We start from the raw sequence: 20264 nt of genomic DNA, 5'->3' as shown, positions 1-20264 counted from the left end.
GTCATATATAACCTACTCACTCCATGTCAATGTCTTTTTTAAAATTAACTAACTCATCTGTTTATACAACAAACATTTATTGTTTCTGACCTGTCATATATTTAAAGGCTTAGAGATAAATATATATCTTAAATAAATAAGTTTATAGTTTACCAAAGAAACCTGTAAAAATAAATGTAGCTGTGTGTACGGGCAACACACTATAAAGACATAAATCTTCAGTGGGGGAATACAGTAAAAAGTTACCTACTCTATTTTGATGGGTTCTTTAAGGCTTCAAAAGGAGGTGTCTTTTGACTTCCATCTTAAAGGAGGAGCTCATCACAGTGATATATTTCATAACAAAAGCAGAAGAAAAAAACATGAAGCAAGGAAAGGTAAAATAGCATGAAGACTTTGCTGGGTTACAAGAATTTCATTTTCATTTAAATTAAAAATATACTGAAGGTGTGACAAAAGTAGGTGTGCTAAAATACTAAGGAGCCAGACCCTCAAGAGATTTGTAAAAGATGATTGTAGGACTTTGGACTTAATCCATAAAAAAGTAGAGAAGTTTCTTTAAAGGCTTGTAAGGCAGGGAGTTAAATGGTCACATTTTAGAGAAATAACTTTTGGGAACAATTTATCTGGCTAAGGAGATAAAGTACCAAGAACTGCAGTGACCTAGATAAGGGTGATGTGAGTCCAGAAAAAGACCATGAAGAGGGAGTAAATTGGTAGGGTTGAAAGAAATTTGGGAGGTAAAAATCAAAGAATTTAATATTGGTCGAATGTGGGAGTAGAAGAGAGAGTCAAGGATGGCTCTATGTTTTTTAGGCATTGTTGTTTATATGGATTCAAATGTAAAAATATCCTGACCATTTATGTGAAAATCATTGTCTCTAGTCAAGTGGGAACAGACCCTTGGTCTCCTGCCTTTGTATAATTCTGTGGCTTTGTCAGAAGGAACTGTTAGCCCAAAGCCTTCTAAGGTAAATGATGTAAAAGAGCTAGCTGGAGTGAATCTTTAAACCAATTCTGTTGACCTAGGGACATAATAAGTTTTAGAATTAGGACCTATAGAACTGTATAGACACTACAGCTTCTCTCGTGTAGACTTTCCTCCTCTTTTTGTGTTTAATAAAATAATCTAATAATTTTTCAGGAAATAAAATAAAAGTACTTAAAACATATGGAAAGGACTGCTGATCTGTAAATATTTTTAAACATATTCTTTAGTGTCACAAAACCACATATCCCTATGAATGAAAACTAATTATCATGTAATTAACTATGTTTCAATATATCAATACATAAGAAAATGAAGACCCTTAAAAACCCGTAGGGATGTATGAGTTCATGACTTCAGAATTCATAAAATTAATGGAAGAAAAAAATAAAATTGATGAGTTAAAGTCTTTTTTAATAGTCCAAATTAAATACTTAGAGGATGTATGAGTTCATGACTTCAGAATTCATAAAATTAATGGAAGAAAAAATAAAATTGATGAGTTAAAGTCTTTTTTAATAGTCCAAATTAAATACTTACTGTATAACAATACAGGCATATGTAAGTGTGGCAAAATTTCTCTTTGATTCCTTTAAGGAAATTAACTTAAAAGAAGTGATCTACTTTTTAGTTTAGTGATCTCTAATATTTATTATATATTATTTAATATCATTAAAATTATAAAGGATGTAATGAATGGAATAATTTTAATAATATACATATATATCATTGGTTTATTCATAAAATTATATGATTTATAAGATATTAAATCCCATCCTTGGTATCTCTTGAGTGTCTAATAATTGAAGTGGGCAGATGTTATATGGGTATTGGAAAAGCTCTTTTTTTTTTTTTAAACTTTGATGCCATCTGGTTCCTTGGCAACATGAATAGACAGTTTGCATTTGTGGGTTTATTGATCTCATATCTATCGCTTATTTAGGATTTATATGGAAAATTTGAAAATGCAAGCACTTATATCCAGGTACTGAACTTTAAGCCCATTTAAAATGTCTTTTCAGAATTGTGTATAGAAAATAAAACCATTCTTATAATTTGTAGTTTATGATTTATATGATTTATTCATTACTATAAATATAAGCTTATGTTCAGAGAAAAAAATGTAGATAAGCTTTATCTCCTACAATTGGTCAACCATGTGAGATGTTACTATATGAAATGTTAAATATACCATTTTTATCACTCTTCAGTTTAGAAGCACAGTATTAGCATGTGTTGGGAGAACAGCAATGTCCATAGATGTCACTGATCATCGTATTTTTCTGTTCCTTTACCAGTCCGTATTTCTTGAAAACATCATCCGTGTAATTCCAAATTTATAAGTTCATGAAAATGTATTTAGATAAATTTGGGGGCTGCAATGTGACTTTGAATATAAATTTAAGATCTTTAAACTGGGAACCATTTATGAAGATTAATAATTTTTTTTGGCCAATTCTATCTATAACTTCAGTGTCCCATCTCTTAATAGAATTAATCCCAACCTCTGTACACTTGAAGAGTAACGCTGTTCTTATTTCCAAGTTCACTTTGCTTTCTTTTCTTCCATCTGATCCTAGTACTTCTTTCTTTTGGCCAATTGTTTGCTTCCCAATCCTGCACAGCATATATCACAACATTTTGTATTTGAAGTAGAACTGGCTGATATTGACTGACCGAATTTGGATTTGCTAGGCAGGAACTGAACTCCCATCAGATTTTTCTCCTTGTTTGAAATCCTACAGTGCTTTGGAGAAGCAGTTATATTTGTGACTATCATGGAGAGTATTGACAATGAAAGTGTAAGTGGCATGAATCATCCCCCCTCTCCCCCAGTGTAAGAAATACTAATTACTTGGAGCATCTGACTGGCTCAGTCAGAAGAGCATACAGCTCCTGATCTTGAGATTGTGAGTTCAAGCCCCATGTTGGGTGTGGAGATTATTTAAAAAAAAAAAGAAAAGAAAAGAAAGAAATACTAATTACTTAATTTCTCTAAGTTAAAATATAAGTGCATGCCAAGCCCCAAATCATAGGATGGTATAATATTGAATTTCATTAATGTGTCTTGGCATTTCTCACATAACCTGGGGTCACATGAATATATCTTAGTCTTAAAAGGTATGTAGGAGAGGCAAGTAAAGGACTCTTCTTTTTAGTGCAAACATTCAAAGTCAAGTTTACATCATTAATTTGAGAAGAAACAATTTTGCCCTTTGCGGCTCAACTTGGCTTTGCAACACTTGGCCAGAATTGCCAGCTTGGACACCTCAGAAGATACCATCTGTGTATATCAGGCTGCTGTTTGCTTCCATAGTTCTGCCATTTCTCCATGGAAATTGGGGGGAGTCTGGGTGGGTTTCTATTATTTTTGGAACCTGAAATTATATTTTATATCAGATAACTTAGGGGTCACATTAAATCTCTTTTTTTTTTAAGTGGTTGATTGCCCTAACTTCTGTCTCCTACCCCTGCTGGCATGTCTTACATTATCTTTCTTTAATGGGCTTTTAAAAACACACTGCTAGTCTCTCCTTCCTGGAAGTAATGGGAAAACAACTCACTGGGAAAACAACAAGTCAGATATTTCTTTCCTCACTATTTATTCTATGATTCCTTTCATTGGAAGCCTGTGTGTCTCTTAATGAATGTCCAATGCCAGTAGCCTTATATAAATTTGAGTCATTGAATGGATTCCTAGGATAATTGCTTCCACATAAAAAGCACAGTCTTCCATTATGGGACAAAATATCAATAACTTATTATGTGACTTGGATACAGAATGGATTTTCAGAAGCATTTCATAGTCTCCTTTATTTCACTCAGTACCATGCAGATGTATGCTTGTTTTCTCTTTGTTCTATTTTATCACATAAGCATTTTTAAATCAGCCTTAGTTTCAGTATAGACTAGTGGTATATTCTAAATCAGTAGGTACATCTAAGAGTCCAGACTCATCCCTGTATGCCATACTGCAACTGGGTCAACACTCTTGTCTGAAAACCATCTTGCTTCATTTCTGTAGATTGCTACCATTATACTATGCATATGCCCTGACTGCAGTCTCTTAGCAATCCTGGATGAGGTATCTATATATAGCAGATCTAAGTGTGTACATGTTTGTAAGAAGTGCCACATTCTTTTTTTTTTTTTCTGAATCAAATCCACTCTACTCTAAAACCCCAGCACAGTAGGACAACATACCCTACTAAAGAATACTATAGATATACTATAAAAAGATGTACTATAGTATATAGATATACTATATAGTATATATTGATATACTTTATATAGATATACTATATAAAGAATGGTGTTTCTTCTCTTATACTTGGAATATTTACTTCTCTATCTTCAACCCTTTCCTTCATCTTGCTCTTCCTCAAAGTTCTTTGCTTGGTTATTTCTCCAGGAAACGCAAATATCATACTCTGTATTCTTTAAAATAAAAGCCAAATTCTACTTCTGTCCCTGTAGTATAAAAGTTCAAAGTGCAGAAGAGAATAAATGTTTTGGGGGGGGGGACAAAATAATGCAAGTCTATATCTCAATTATTTATCCTGTAATATGCTTTCAAAATATCATAGTTATGGGGATTGATTTTTTGAGCTGCCCTATTGCAAGAAATAAAAAGAATTGGAACTTATATAATAAAACAGGTAAGGAAGGGGAAATTTATTATAGTGATTGGACACCAACTAAGAGTAAAAATATTCACTGGAATATTTACTTGTGATATTGAACCCATTGAACTTGAGACCATAAATAAAATGAAAAGTAGCTATCAGAGTTAATGTATTTTTTATCAGGTCTAGGACAGGATCTAGTTACATCTGCAACAGCTAATTTATAACCCTCTATTAAAACCACATTTAGATAAAATTGTTAAATATACATTTGAGCATTTTTTCAGCCAATAAACAGACCCAGTGCTTGCAAATTATCCACTGATCACTTATGGTCCTCCACATCAGGGTATCCCTCAAAACTGTACAGTATCAATCAATTTTCGTGCTTTTAATTTGCAAATATTTTATATAATTTACCCCCAAAGTTGTAAAATATAGCTAAAAATTAGAATTAACTGCTTTACACTGGTAAACACAAGGCCTAAGATATTTACATAGTTATTGTCCAGTAAAGAACCATTTCTTTCTTGGACTCTTCATATACCACTTATTCTTATAACTAATACTAAGAGGTGGCATTCTTTTTAAGGTCATACAATGATAAGCAGCAAGGCAAATGTAGAAAGATTAGTCAGACACATTCATTATCTGAGTGACTTCCATAAATCAGTTTTGAGTTGTGCATAAATAAGTTTTGTGTCAGGATAATTACAGATTTACATGTCTCTGCATATCCTGGATATTTAGATAATTACTAAAGATCTTCCATATATATATACAGAAAAACTGTTTGGGAACTCCTTCTTGTTCTAACATTCTAAATTTAATAGTGCACTATTTGAAATAAAGTTTTGGTTCAAAGGTACAAACCAATTTTGCTGAATTGAAAACATTAACTCCTTAAAATATTTAAATTTCCCCATGCTTTAGCACTTCAGGTATAATTCTATATCTGTTATCTTCTGTTAATTTTTCAAAGGCAAGTGATCTCACTGTAATCATAGAAATTAGTATGTGGCATAAAAATCAACTCCCTTATCACATTTTGATATTGCCTAGCTTTAGGTAGGATCTAACCCTTATGGTGTCCTTTTGGTAGTGTTTTCCAGACTAGGGCCTATAGGCATATACTTCATGTCTAAAAACTCTCCACACTAATGATCTTAATTTTATATTTTAATATTTATCAAATATCTCAAAAACACAAATTATTTCTTAATTATTTGGATTGTGAATATGTGATTAGACACTGGCACAGAATTTATGGTTTACATACACATCTCTGTTTCTCATTACATTGTAGCCTAGTGGTATTACTTTCATCATCAGAGATAATAAAAAATAATTTGGACAAGGTTATTTTGTATATTTGGAATTGGAGCCAAGTGATAGCCACCTGACATCATATTACAGCAGGATGAGTAAAGATTTTACAGTAATTTGAATACACAAAAGTGTGAAAGAATTGAGTCATTACAGGGCGAAGAGGATAAAGATGGGCTGAGCAACACAGAATATGTATGACGATGGTGAATATCGTAGTCATGTTACAACCAATGGGAACAATTCAGCAAACAATGTTGTCAATCATATAAAATTACCGCTAACTTAAAATTTATTAGCTTCGTAATTCTGTGAGTCCTATTTCAGAATTTTTCTCTAATCATATAGTTCTGAAAAACTATAAATATATATAGTTTTGACATGTTTTATGTTTAGTTATTTAAATGATATATTAAAAATAAATTAGTGCAACATGGTAGAATATGAAAATAGCACTTTCTTTTAAATAGGTCTTAAGCTTGGGACACATTAAATTTAGAATTTGAAGCAACTAACTATAGTTATTAGTTTACATTTTTATGCAGGTTTAAGATAATTTTAAGCACAAAATAAGACAAAAAATGTTTGTAGTTACTCAGCAATTAAATCATCACTAATTCAAAGTTATAGATTGTCTTAATTTTCTTTGGTTACACATTCCTATCCAGCTAACTGCTTATGACGTAGGTATAATCTTAATTTCCTCATGAGAATATTGCATTGTGTAATCTATTCCTATGCTGTCATGAAGTTTCCTCCTAGAAATTTTAAATTTACTTTTCTCAATTAGCAAGAAGTGGAGAATCTTCATGGTACATAGTGCTTGATGTCCTTTCTGTAGGAATGATGTTGTGCATAAACAGTAAATTTTATGTCCTAAGGAATGAACACCTAATGTGGTTTTTTAATTATTATTTCAATGACATTTACATACCAACTTAAAACTCAACTTACCCATCTTATTATTATTATTTCAATAACATTTACCAACTTAAAAAGCAACATAAAAAAACAGTATTTTTTTTCTGGCAGAGTTACCTTTGAAAGGTTTTGCAAGACATGTAAGGTTTATATATTTCTCCTGGTCTTAAGCTAAAACGGACCAGTATGTTATATATCTTTTTTGTACATTATGCAAAACGATGAACTATGATGAAAGGAGAATGGGAAAAACTGTAATCCATGAAAACTCTCTTAGGCTTTTATTTACAGAGAAAAGAGAAAGCATAAACAGAATAAGTTAAATCTGATATTTCTAGCATGTGAAAAAACTGCATATAAAACATTGGTCATAAATTTGCAAATAAAATCTAAAAATATAACACAGGATGTTCTTAAACTGTGTAGACTAGACATATCATTTTTTCCCTTCCATATTCATTCTTCTTTTATTAAGAAAAAGGCATAAATAAATAAATAAAAAGGGATAATAATAAAAAATGCTTCTTGATAATGTGTCATTTTGCTCTTGCTTTGCCTTTCAAAAAGATACAGCAATTGTATCTTTGAAATGACAAAACTTTTACAAGTTAAGCCTTACATAGTAGTAAGAAACAGTTGAAAATAAAATGTGATCGTGTTCACAGTTCCCTTCTCTACATTTGCCTTAGTGATACTGAAGTAGGATGATTTTACTCTGTTATTTAAAGTCTTCAGTGAAGCGTCTGTTGCAATTTGTCTTGGTTTCAGTGCCACCGATTTATTGAAAAATCCCTCTAACTGCATTCCTTTCCAGTACACTTGTTTGATATGTAGCATAGTCATAAGGATATATTTATTATCTTTCTTGCAGCTTATCAGGAGATTGCTAATTGAGAATTAGGTGCACCCATATTTTTCTTCTTCGTCTCTTATGATCAAACTAACTTTGAATTTGTAATTCTCATTTCATTTAGATCACCATACTTTCATACTCTTAAAGTCAAAAATCTATTTAAAGACCTTATTCTACTCTTTCTGCCATATTTGTGCAGTTGTTTTGGTGGGTAAACACGAACTGTTCTTTTCCTTTTACTTGTTTTTACATATAAAACCTATAAGGCAAAGTGAAAAGAGTTTTTAGTTGTAGCTTCTTCATAAAAAACAAAGAATGAATCAAATGACAAGTTTCTTCTCCCTACAAACTAATCATAACAAATACTATTCACATTCCCCTCTTTTGGCACTTAGAGTAGTCTTGGATTTTTTTTTTTTTTTCAAGTACTTATTGAGCATAGGCTATGTGCTGGGTACACTACCCAGGAATTAAAATTGAATATAGGAAATATATAAGCAGCTTTAAAGAGCTTAAGGTCTTGGGAGTAAAGCACAGCAAGCAGTGTAGAGAGAGGAGAAAAAAAGAATGCAAGGTAGCAAATGACACTTTGGGCTAAAAAGAGAGTACTATGATGGTATATCTTGTAGTACAGAGTCAGGAAAAATGTCTTGGTATGAGTTACCGCTAAACTGCAATATGAAAATTGAAGAAAGACATGATTTTGATAGTGGAATTAGGGTAGGTAGTCCAGTGTTAAAGAAAACTGTGAATTGTTATAGAACTGAAAATAACTTGATATTCATGGAGCATGTGAGCATATGTACGTGTGTGTGTATATGTGTGTGTGTGCTCATGGCCCCATGTTCATATTCATCTGGTTGGGAAAGGCAAAGAGATGGTTTCTGAGTGGAATCCAAGTGCAGGGGTGGCTGAGAGTTAGATTATTAAGCACTTTGTGTGTACTGCTAAGAACTTTAGGCATTATTCTTAGGAATTAGAGCAATTGTTAAAAGTTTTTGAGAAAGAGGTTGTCATAGTCATGTTTGTATTTTAGAAAGAGAAATTTATTTGTTGCAATTGAAGAATGGAATTTGTTAGGACAAGATTGGAAATGTAACTCAGGTCAAATATTATAGTGTCTTGAAATTATATAATGGCATACTAGCATAGGGAATGGAGATTAGCAGGCTGATTGGAGATATATTTCTGTGTTTGAATTAAAGTAGAATAGCTAGGAGAACCTGGGTGTCTCAGCTGGTTAAGCGTCTGCCTTCGGCTCAGGTCATGATCTCAGGTTTCTGGGATTGAGTCCCACATCAGCTCTGAGTCAGTCCAGTCAGGTTTCCTGCTTAGTGGGGAATCTTCTTCTCCCTCTGCTTCTCCCCCTCCTTATGCGCACATGCACACGTGCTCTCTCCCTCTCAATAAATAAATAAAATCTTTGAAAAAAATAAAGTAGAATAACTGGATATGAGTGCTGAATAAGAGACTGACCAATGCAGTCGTTTCTCAAGGTGAATCATGGAATTTTGGTTACACGCAGCAGCTTGAGGACACGTCTTTATCACTGCAAATTCCACAAACACTGCTGAAATAGCTGTATAAGGGATTTTCCTGAAAGGCATAATTCCGTAGAGCAAGGACATAAAGACAGGACATCACAAGAGAAAAGATGTTAACTGAATGATGGAAGCTGCTAATTTGTTGTTAACTTTGCAGGCAAAAGAAAGTGACCATAGGGAGAGAAATTAAGAAACAAACTGCCACTGAAGTACTCTTAAAAGAATGAAGAATTGGAGGCACTTGCTACCTATGAAGGCAAGGTTAAAGTTGGAATTTAAAAAAGAAGGGTCTTGAATGTCACTATTGGAGGCATTAATTTTTTTTAATTTTTTTAAAGATTTATTTACTTGTTTGAGAGGAGAATCTGTGCACGAGTGGGGGGAGGGCCAGAGGGAGAGAATCCTCAAGCAGACTCCCTGTGGAGTGTAGAGTCTCATGCAGGGCTCCATCCCACGACCCATGAGATTAGGACTCATGAGATCAAGACCCATGAGATCACCACTTGCGCCAAAACCAAGAGTCGACACTCAGCCGACTGAGCCATCCAGGTGCCCCAATTATTAGGAAGCATTTAAACACCTGTATATACTCCCCTTTACAAGTATTTGGTTATTCCCTGTAACCCTATTTCATAGAACATATGTATAACTAGGTAGAATATTGAAAATCTACTCTCTAGAAAGGTTAAAACAAAAGGAATTTGGAATTGTGAGCAGTAAGCACTGCTAAAGTGGAAAGTATCATGCTGAAACCAGGGAATAATGAATATCTAGACATTAAATGGTGAGGGTCCAAAACTCTGGTTCTACTCAGCTGCCAGATCACAGGCACTCAGACTCATAATTTCCAGGCTACAGATAGCACCAATCCTCCCTCCCTGGGGAAGGACATATTAATTGTTAGAGATACTGGTGAAATAGTCATATCCTCCTTAGTCACCTTCATTTATACCTGATCCTTAAAATTTGCAAATGCACAACAAACTTCCAATCTGATATTTAGTGCCTCACTCTAAAATAGGATCAGACAGACAAGGATCACTAGACATCTGGAGAAATCTAACATAAAAGGGATCAAACAAAGAAACATTAAAGAGGAACTCAGAGGAATTGAAGGCAGTGCAGGAGCAGAAAAAAAAAAAAGCTTCAAAAGTATAATTGATAACCTCAGAGAAACAAGCAACATACACATCCACTTAAAAGAACAACCACAAAACAACATACTATGAAAACTAAATTCAAAGAATATAGAAAGAGCTTTGGGAAACTTAAAAAAAAGTCATAGAAGAAATTAAAAATTAAACAGAAAGCTTGAATGATAAAATTAAGAGTTTCCCAGAAGGCAGACAACCTCCCTTCCCAGAAAAACACAATGATGCAAAATGAGAGGATTAGATGAGAAAATTAGTAGAGTTTCAGATGATCCAATGTTTGATTTTCAGTACTCTTGGAAATAACAGAGAGGAAAAAATTAATAATGGAACATTTCAATATCATTTCTGAGAACTGAAGTCCATGCATCCGTTTGTAGGTTGGGAAGAGCTCAACAAGGGCCTGGAAAAATTAATGAAAACATGAGGCCATTTTAAATTTTCAGAAAATTAGAGATAAAAAGAATATTAAAAACATGGTCCTATTTTACGATAGAAAAAAAAATACCCCCAAAAAACTTTTTAAAATAACATACAAAAGGATCAGTAAAAATTCTAATGCATAGTCAATCATAAGTCAGGGGAAAAATGACTACCAAATCTTCGGAAAAAATGGTTTTCACATTTTAGACCACCTAAGCTATCAATCGTGTGTGATAATGAAATAAGTGACCCAAATTATGATAGCTTGTGTCAGGAATTTTCTGAGGAAGCAAGTGATAAAATGTTTTTTGAACTAGATCACCCACTGCCTAGCTGTTAGTAAGGACCCCACCATGGGGAAAATGGACCACAGATAGCCTGGCACAAGATAGTGGTCAAAGTATTTAAATTTCACTGGTAATAAATTGGGATGGTATATTGTGAAAGAGGAATCCAATAACTGGTTCAAGTTGAAAAGCATGAGGGAAATAATACTGTCAAGGGCAACTAGGTTGTATGCTATTGCCAAACTCTATTGACATCTAAAAAAAGGATTAAAAAGAAAAGACTGAGTGTGATTAACAAGCAGTTGAAAGCCAAGAGTGAAATCAGCAAACCTTCTTGGCAGCATATAATAAGGGTCTCATCTCCTCAGAGGGAGTGTAGAAAAACTTGAGAATGAATCAGTTCCAGGATTTATCATTAGAGGAGCTGATTTCCAAGGAAGGTTGAACTTCCAACAAGGGCCCTTGAGGAAAGGAAAATAAAAACAACTAATCAAACAAAAGCAAAACAAACGAAAAAATGTTGAGAAAAACATGTTTTGAGGGAGGATTCTAGATTTATAGGCAAGACATAGGCCAGATTTCTTAAGCCTACAATGTCTGAGGAACAAATCAGTAAATTGAGGTCAGTTAAGATGATTTGGCAGGGGCACCAGTATAGAAGACTACTGAGGGTAGAGTGAATGCATGCTCAAAAGTTGAACCAATAAAAAATATCCAACTCCCAAGGTAAAAACTCAGTTTAGCCAGGCTAGAACATCTAAAATAGTAATATGTGCTCATTATAAAATCCCAATCAGATTCTGCTAGAATTTCTAAAATAATCTTTTTCTCAGCCTGTGCTTCCTACACCTATAGTTATTTACTTAGTGGTGTGCTGGTCTCATTGCCTTTCATCCCTACTTGATTATAAGAGCTATGCAGAACTCTTATTTTCTTGGTCACTGCAGCACTGGAATATAGAAGGAACTCCTGAAATATTTACTGACATTTTGAAGGATTGAGTTGTGTCTGAGTTAACCAGGCTTTGCTCTTATTGATTGTCCCTCTTTTGAAAATAAGATCCATGATGGTATGGACTTTGTCTACCTTATTCAGCTCTGTATCTCCAGCAACTAGCACAGTACATAATAACAAATAATGTTGGACAAATAGTAAAAGTACAAGAAATATTTATGGAATAAATGTGCTGTTAAAAGACTTTGGCTTTGGCCATACTGGCAGTTCTCAGGCTATGATGCAATGTTACTTGTCAAGACTAACAAAAGGTGAAACATGTTAAGTTTTGGACTCTAGGAACAATCTTAGATTAGGACAAATACAGTTTTTTCATGATAATAAGGAAGAATGTGCTTGAGAGGAGAAACTGTTACCTGGTGGTGTTTAATATATGGGTCTAACAGTAAATGCTGTAGGAATTCTGAAATAAGAGAGTTATGGTAGCTTTTAGAGGATAACCATTTAATTTGTATACATTTTCCTTAAGGAAACAGAACAGTTCTTAGGTCAGCAACTTGGGTACATTCAATTTAAATCAAGACATATCTAAAGAAAGCTTGTGAGCTTTCAACAAGAAGGATTAGCACAACCACATACAAATGCTAGATAATACTTAATAAAGGAAATTTTAATATGTAGCCAAACTCAAAAGAAACAAACAGAAACTGCCAAGGGCTAAAAATGAAAAGGCAATTAAAGATTGACTGTGAAGTCCAGGGAAAATATTGACAACTCAAGTATTTGTATGTATGCAAATATGTATTTGTATGATCTCTAGAAACTGCAGTCTAAGATTTTACTAAATCCAGGCACAGAAGATAATTTGGGTCTTCCCAAGTCCTAAAGACAGAAATAGGACCCTGATGCCCATGATTCCCTAGGGGATGCACCATCTGTGAAAGGAAACCTAGAACCACTTTACAATCAGAGTAATATATATAATAAAAGAACTTCTTATCCAACACAAGGAATATAGGTGGGGTGGAGGGGGGAACTGTGATAAATTGAAAATTGCAGCCTGTGCAAAAAGTATATGATGGCTCAGTTTACACCAACATTGATTATAGGAATCCAAGTGTAGTAATTAATAATATAAAAACTAGTTCAAGACAACTGACACCTCTAGAACCAAATAAGTAATTACCAAGGTTTTTTATGTTCCAGGCTGTCGTCATCTTTCTTTCTTTCTTTCTTTCTTTCTTTCTTTCTTTCTTTCTTTCTTTCTTTCTTTCTTTTTAAAGATTTTATTTATTTATTTGTCAGAGAGTGGGAGAACACAAGCAGGGGAGTGGCAGGCAGAGGGAGAAGCAGGTTCCCCACTGAGCAGGGAGCCCAATGTGGGGCTCAATCCTAGGACCCTAAGACCATGACCTGAACCGAAAGCAGACAGTTAACCAACTAAGCCACCCAGGTGCCCCCCAGACTCTCTTCTGTTTGAGAGGATAAAGCAGTGAACAAAGCAGACAAAAAGTCCTGCTATCAGGGAGCTTATGTTCTAGTAAAAGAAAGATAATAAGATAAATAGTCACAGTGCAATAATGTTAGTCTATGACAAAAAAAAAAAAAGGAAGTTAAAAAACCTTTCTTACAGTTTGACAAAATGAAAATGAATATTATAACATATTTAGATATTTGGATACAGGTAAAACAGTATTATAGAAAATAGAATTTGTGTTTTTAAAGCACATATTAGAAAATATGAAGTATATATAACCAGCAAACCAAGTGTTTAACTCAATAATTAGAAGAAAATAGTAACCTTCAAAGAGATTAGGTAAAAGGTAATAAAAATTAGTTATATAGAAAGAACAGAAAGATAATGCAATAAAATATAGGCAAAACTCAGAAATTTGACAAAGAAGATATCACAAATAATATTAAGAATGTTAAAAGCAGTTTTAATATTCATATAATCAATATTAAATACAAATATAAAAGTGACCCAAAACAAGGAAAATTAAAATGTGGAATGTACTTATCCCATGGCAGAGATTAGAAGGAAAAAAAATAGAACCTAATATCCAATTTATTATTATTAAAAAGAAAAGCCTCCCTTTAGTCACTAGCATCAGTCACTAGTAGTTAGATAGTATTTGAGAGATGTCTCTGTGTCCATTGGGCAAGCTAAATCTTAATTAAAATTCATGAAGGTTTGTTGTTCCTGCTTCATGACCCTAAATAGGTCATTGATTATTCTTGCAAGTGAGCTGAAAGCAAGACACATTTATTTTCTCCAAAACTGAATTTCAGTATTTTGAAAGTTTCACAGTGTTGCTGTAAATTGTAGACTGCAAAGCTGTAGTCTACATTTAATTGTAGGTAGGAATTCTCCCTAATGACAAGTATGGAGCATAAATACCTATAATAATCTATTTTATTTCTACAATGTTCTTATTAAAATGTAAGTCTCTAATAACAATAGTCAGAAGACATTGATCGTCTAATAACTTATGTGCGCCAATCTTAGTTTTTCCAAGGGACATTTTGTAAACTAGAGAGTCACCAAATCAAACTAGCAATTTTACCAATGAAGAAACCGTGGCCCAAAAAGCTAACTGGCAAACTGAGAAAGCAGATGACTAAGTTTCCTGATACAATTTCCTAAACACTCTACCATATTTAGCATCCTCAACTATCTTGTATGTTTTATGAGATGAACCATAATACCTATTATTCGGGAAATTAACATTTTCACACATTAAACTGTTTTATAATAGCATTATTTTTATTTTTTACACACACTTTTTGGAAACCTTGAATATGAGAAAATGAAATGGGTAGTGGTGCCTATCGTTTACTCTCCAATGTAGGAAAAAGGAAATCAGAGTGAAAATCAGGGTAAGGATGAAAACTTCATAGTGATCCTCAACCAAAGAAGATTATTGTGGCTAACAGGATGCACCAGGGCTGTTTACCTAACTCCAGATTTGTCATGCAGCATGGCAGTGTACTTGTCATTGTATAAATTACATAGGTGGTTTTTGATTAATAAATTAGCATTATGCACAGTGGTTCTCAACCTTAGCTGCACATTAGAATCACTGATGAACTTTTTAACAAAACAGAAGCCATAGTCCCTAACCTCAGACATTCTGATTTAATAGGTCTGCTGTGGGGCCAGGATATCAATAAGGAAAACACATACAAATTTAAGAAATATCTATACTAAAACTATTCATCACTTACTTGAAAATCTAATTTAACTGGGAGTCATGTATTTTTATTTGCTGTGAATCTAGCAACCCTACCTTGGCGCCACTTCTGTCCTCTCCTGGTGAGAACTTGTCATTCTGTGAGAAGCATACGGACATCTTGAGACATAAGGATGACTTCCACTCAGAATCAATAGATTTGAATAATAAAAAGCATACGGATTTTACAAATCAACTATGGCATAAGAAATGCAAACTTCAAAATAATTTATCCCCTCAGTTTTCTTTTTTGATTTCACAACTTAGACTGTTATTTGAGAAGTAAATGTATGTTCATTTCTTTTCTCATGAATTCATCCTTAGAAAATAAAACATTGGTGAAAGGAAATCAAAAGACTAGTTCCTCTATATAAATTTTTAAAAGAAAAATTTTTCAAGACCATAACTTTTTAAAAAATTTTATAGTTGTCATGTGGATGACAGAATTCCAGATATACCTTGATTTGTCTTTTACTGTGAAAACAAGAGTATACATCAAATTTAGCTTCAGTTTCATGCTAGTTTTACAAAATGAATTTAAGAGCTTTACATATCATATACTAGGGCTGTTAAAATTTATTTTAACTTCATTAATTTCTTTCTCCAAACTTCATTAATGTTTTGAGATTTCCCAAATTTCAATGAGTATATTTTATTCGTGTGTGTGTGTGTGTGTGTGTGTGTGTGTGTGTGTATGTTCTTTCTCTCTTTTTTTTTTTTCCTAGTCTTTTTAAAAATTTTAATTCTGGGGACACCTGGGTGGCTTAGTCAGTTAAGCAAGTGTCTGCCTTTGGCTCAGGTCATGATCTCCAGGTCCTGGGATTGAGCCCCATGTCGGGCTTCCTGCTCAGTAGGGAGTCTGCTTCTCTCTCTCTCTCCCTCTACCCCTCCCCCACTTGTTCTGTCTCTCAAATAAATAAATAAAATCTTTAAGAATAAATAAATAAAATTTTAAATTCTGGTATAGTTGACATACAGTGTTATATTAGTTTCAATAAGGTGGCTCAACAGTTCCATATATTACTCCATGCTCATCAAGGTAAGTATACTCTTAATCCCTTCACCCCCCCCCCCCCCCACACACACACACCCAGCTCTCCTCTGGTAACCATCAGTTTGTTCTCTATAGGTAGAGTCTCTTTTTTGGTTGGTGTTGTTTTTCTTTGTTTTGTTTCTTAAATTCCACATATGAATGCAATCATATGGTGTTATCTCTCTCTGACTGACTTATTTTGCTTAGCATTATACTCTTCAGCTCATCCCTGTTGTTGCAAATGGCAAGATTTCATTTGTTTTATAATAATTCCATTGTAGATACATGCCACATCTTTATCCAGTCATCTATTGATGGACAACTGGGCTGTGTCCATAATTTGACTATTGTAAATAATGTTGAAGTAGGCATGAGGGTACATATATCTTTTCGAATTAGTTTTGTATTATTTGAGTTGATACCCAGTAGTGGAATTACTGGATCACATGGTAATTCTGTTTTTAATTTTTTGAGTAACCTCCATACTGTTTTTCACAGTGACTTCTCCAGTTTGCATTTCCACCAACAATGCACAAAAGTTGCTTTTTCTCCACATCCTACCCAACAACTTGTTGTTTCTTGCATTTTTGATTCTAGCCATTCTGACAGGTGTGAGGTAATATCTTAATGTAGTTTTGATTAGCATTTCCCTCATGATTAATGATTTTGAGCATCTTTTTAATGTGTCTCCTGGACATCTGTATGTCTTCTTTGGAGAAATTCCTATTCATGTCTTCTGCCATTTTTAATTGGATTACTTTGCTTTTTTGGTGTTGAGTTGTATAAGTTCTTCATATATTTTGGATATTAATTCTTCATCGAATATGCTATTTGCAAATATTTTCTCCTATTCAGTAGGCTGTCTTTTAGTTTTGTTGTTGTTTCCTTTGCTATGAAGAAGCAAAATTCTGCTGTAGTCCCAATAGTTTATTTTTGCTTTTGTTTCTCTTACCTGAGGAGACATATCTTAAAAAAAAAAATGTGTCAGTGACTGATGTTAAAGAAATTACTGCTTATGTTTTCTTCTGGGACTTTTATGATTTCAAGTCTGACATTTAGGTATTTAATCCATTTTGAGTTTATTTGTGTGTATAGTGTAAGAAAATTTCATTATTTTGCATGTAGCTGTCCAGTTTTCCCAGTGCCATTTGTTAAAGAGACTGTCTTGTCCCCATTGTATATTCTTGCCTCGTTTGTTGTAGATTAATCAATCATATAAGCATGGGTTTATGGCTGTCTATTCTGTTCTATTATCTATGTGTCTGTTTTTGTGCCATGCTGTTTCGATTGCTACAGCTTTGTAATATATCCTGAAATCTGGGATTGTGATACTTAACAGTTTTATTCTTGCTTTTCAAGTTGCTTTAGCTATTTGAGGTCTTTTGTGATTCTGCACAAATTTCAGGATTATTTGTTCTAGTTCTGTGGAAAATGTTATTGATATTTTCATATGGATTGCATTAAATCTGTAGATTGCTTTGGGTGGTATGGACATTTTAACAGTATTTCTTCTTCCAACCCATGAACATAGAATATCTTTCCATTTATTTGTATTGTCTTCAAATTCTTTCACCAGTGTTTTATGGTTTTTGGAGGACACGTCTTTCAGCTCCATGATTAAGTTTATTTCTAGATATGTTAATATTTGGGTGTAATTGTAAATGGGATTGTTTTCTTAATTTCTCTTTCTGCTGCTTCATTAGTAGTGTATAGAAATGGAAAGTATTTCAGTATACTGATTTTGTACCCTGTGACCTTACTGAATTAATTTATCAGTTCTAGTAGTTTTTGGTGGAGTCTTTGAGGTTTTCTATAAATAGTATCATATGATCTGCAAGTAGTGAGAGTTTTACTTCCTTACCAATCTGGATGCCTTTTCTTTCTTTTTCTTCTCTGATTGCTGTGGCTAGGACTTCCAGTACTATCTTGAATAAAAGTGGTGACAGTGAACATCTTTGTCTTGTGTCTGATTATAGGGGGAAGGCTGTTAGGTTTTCACCGCTGAGTATGGTGTTACCTGTGGGTTTTTCATATATGGCCTTTATTATGATGAATATGTCCCTTCTGAACCTATTTGTTGAGGGTTTTTATCATGAATGGATATTGTACTTTGTCAAATGCTTTTTCTGTATCTACTTAATTGATCGTATGGTTTTTTATCCTTTCTCTTATTGGTGTGATGTATCATGTTGATTAACTTGCAAATATTGAACCATACTTGCATCCCTAGAATAAATCCTACTTGATGGTGGTGAATGACTATTTTAATATATTGTTGGATTTGGTTTGCTGATATTTTGTTAGAAATGTTTATATCTATATTCATCAGGGATATTGGCCTGTAGTTCTCTTTTGGTAGTGTCTTTATCTGGTTTTGGTATCAGGGTAATGCTGGCTTCATAGAATAAATTTGGAAGCTTTCCTTCCTCTCCTTTTTTTTTTTTTTTTTTTTTTTTTTTGGATAGTTTGAGAAGAATAGGTGTTAACTTCTCTTTAAATGTTTGGTAGAACTCACCTGTGTAGCCATCTGGTCCTGAATTTCTGTTTGTTGGGAGTTTAATTACTGATTCAAATTCATTGCTGGTAATCAGTCTGTTCAAATGTTCTATTTCTCCCTGCTTCGGTTTTGGTAGGTTATATGTTTCTAGGAATTTATCCATTTCTTCTAGGTTGCCAGTTTGCTGCATATAATTTTTCATAATATTCTTTTATAATCCTTTGTATTTCTGTGGTGTTCATTGTTTTTTCTCCTCTTTCATTTCTGATTTTGTATATTTGAGTATTTGAGTCCTCTGTCTTTTTTTTTTATATATATAAGTCTGGCTGCAAATCAATTTTGTTGATCTTTTCAAAGAAGCAGAGCTCCTGTTTTCATTGATCGGTTCTATTGTTTTCTAGTTTCTATTTCATTTATTTCAACGCTAATCTTTATTTCTTTTCTTCTACTAATTTTAAGTTTTGTTTGTTCTTTTTCTAGCTCCTTTAGGTATAAGGTTAGGTTGCTTGTATGAGATTTTTCTTGCTTCTTTCCTTATTGCTAAAAACTTCCCTCTTAGAATAGGTTTTGCTGCATCCCAATGATTTTGGACCATTGCATTTTTTTTTTTCATTTGACTCTATGTATTGTTTTAATTTTCTCTTTGATTTCTTGATTGACCCATTCATTGTTTAGTAGCATATTATTTAACCCCCATGTATTTGTGTTCTTCCAGATTTTGTCTTGTGATTGATTTCTAGTTTCATAGGATTGTGGTTGGAAAAGATGCATTAGATACTTTGATCTCTTTGAATTTGTTGAGACTCATTTTGTGGCCTGGTATCTGGTCTATTCTGGAAAATGGTCTGTGTGCACTTGAAAAGAATATGTATTCTGCTGTTTTAGGATAGAATGTTCTGAATACATCTGTTAGATACATCTGGTCGAATGTCATTCAATGCCACTGTTTCCTTGCTGGTTTTCTGTTTGGATGATCTATCCATTGATATAAGTGGGCTGCTGAAGTCCCCTACCACTATGGTATTACTATCAATTACTTCCTTTATGTTTGTTATTAGCTGTTTTATATATTTGGGTCCTCCCACATTGAATGAATAAATATTTACAATTATTATATCTTCTTGTTGGATTGTTCCCTTTGTGATTATATAGTGTCCTTCTTTGTGTCTTGCACATTCTTTGTTTTAAACTCTATTTTGTCTGACATAAGTATTGCTACCCCAGCTCTCTTTTCACAACTACTTGTATGATAAATGCTTCTCCATTGCTCCACTTTCAATCTGCATGTGTATTTAGGTCTAAATTGAATTTTTTACAGGCAGCATATGGATGGGTCTTGCTTTTTTTTATCCATTCCATCACCATTGTCTTTAATTAGAATATTTAGTCTATTTACATTCACAGTGATCATTAATAGGTATGTACTTG

The 20264-nt window shown here is 33.4% G+C and overlaps 1 protein-coding gene across 1 annotated transcript in view; it reads left to right on the top strand.

The window, feature by feature from the left end:
• The window catches only part of EYS (eyes shut homolog), a 1472707-nt gene that overhangs the window by 572253 nt on the left and 880190 nt on the right, over nt 1-20264 (top strand). The window contains 1 exon segment of the mRNA XM_044387239.3: nt 274-377. Coding sequence (XP_044243174.2) covers nt 274-377 — 104 coding nt within the window.

Source organism: Ursus arctos, unplaced genomic scaffold (genome assembly GCF_023065955.2).
Source record: "Ursus arctos isolate Adak ecotype North America unplaced genomic scaffold, UrsArc2.0 scaffold_29, whole genome shotgun sequence".
Classification (NCBI taxonomy): Eukaryota; Metazoa; Chordata; class Mammalia; order Carnivora; family Ursidae; genus Ursus; species Ursus arctos.
The sequence above is the reverse complement of the archived record's forward strand: the minus strand, read 5'-3'. Positions and strand labels throughout refer to the sequence as shown.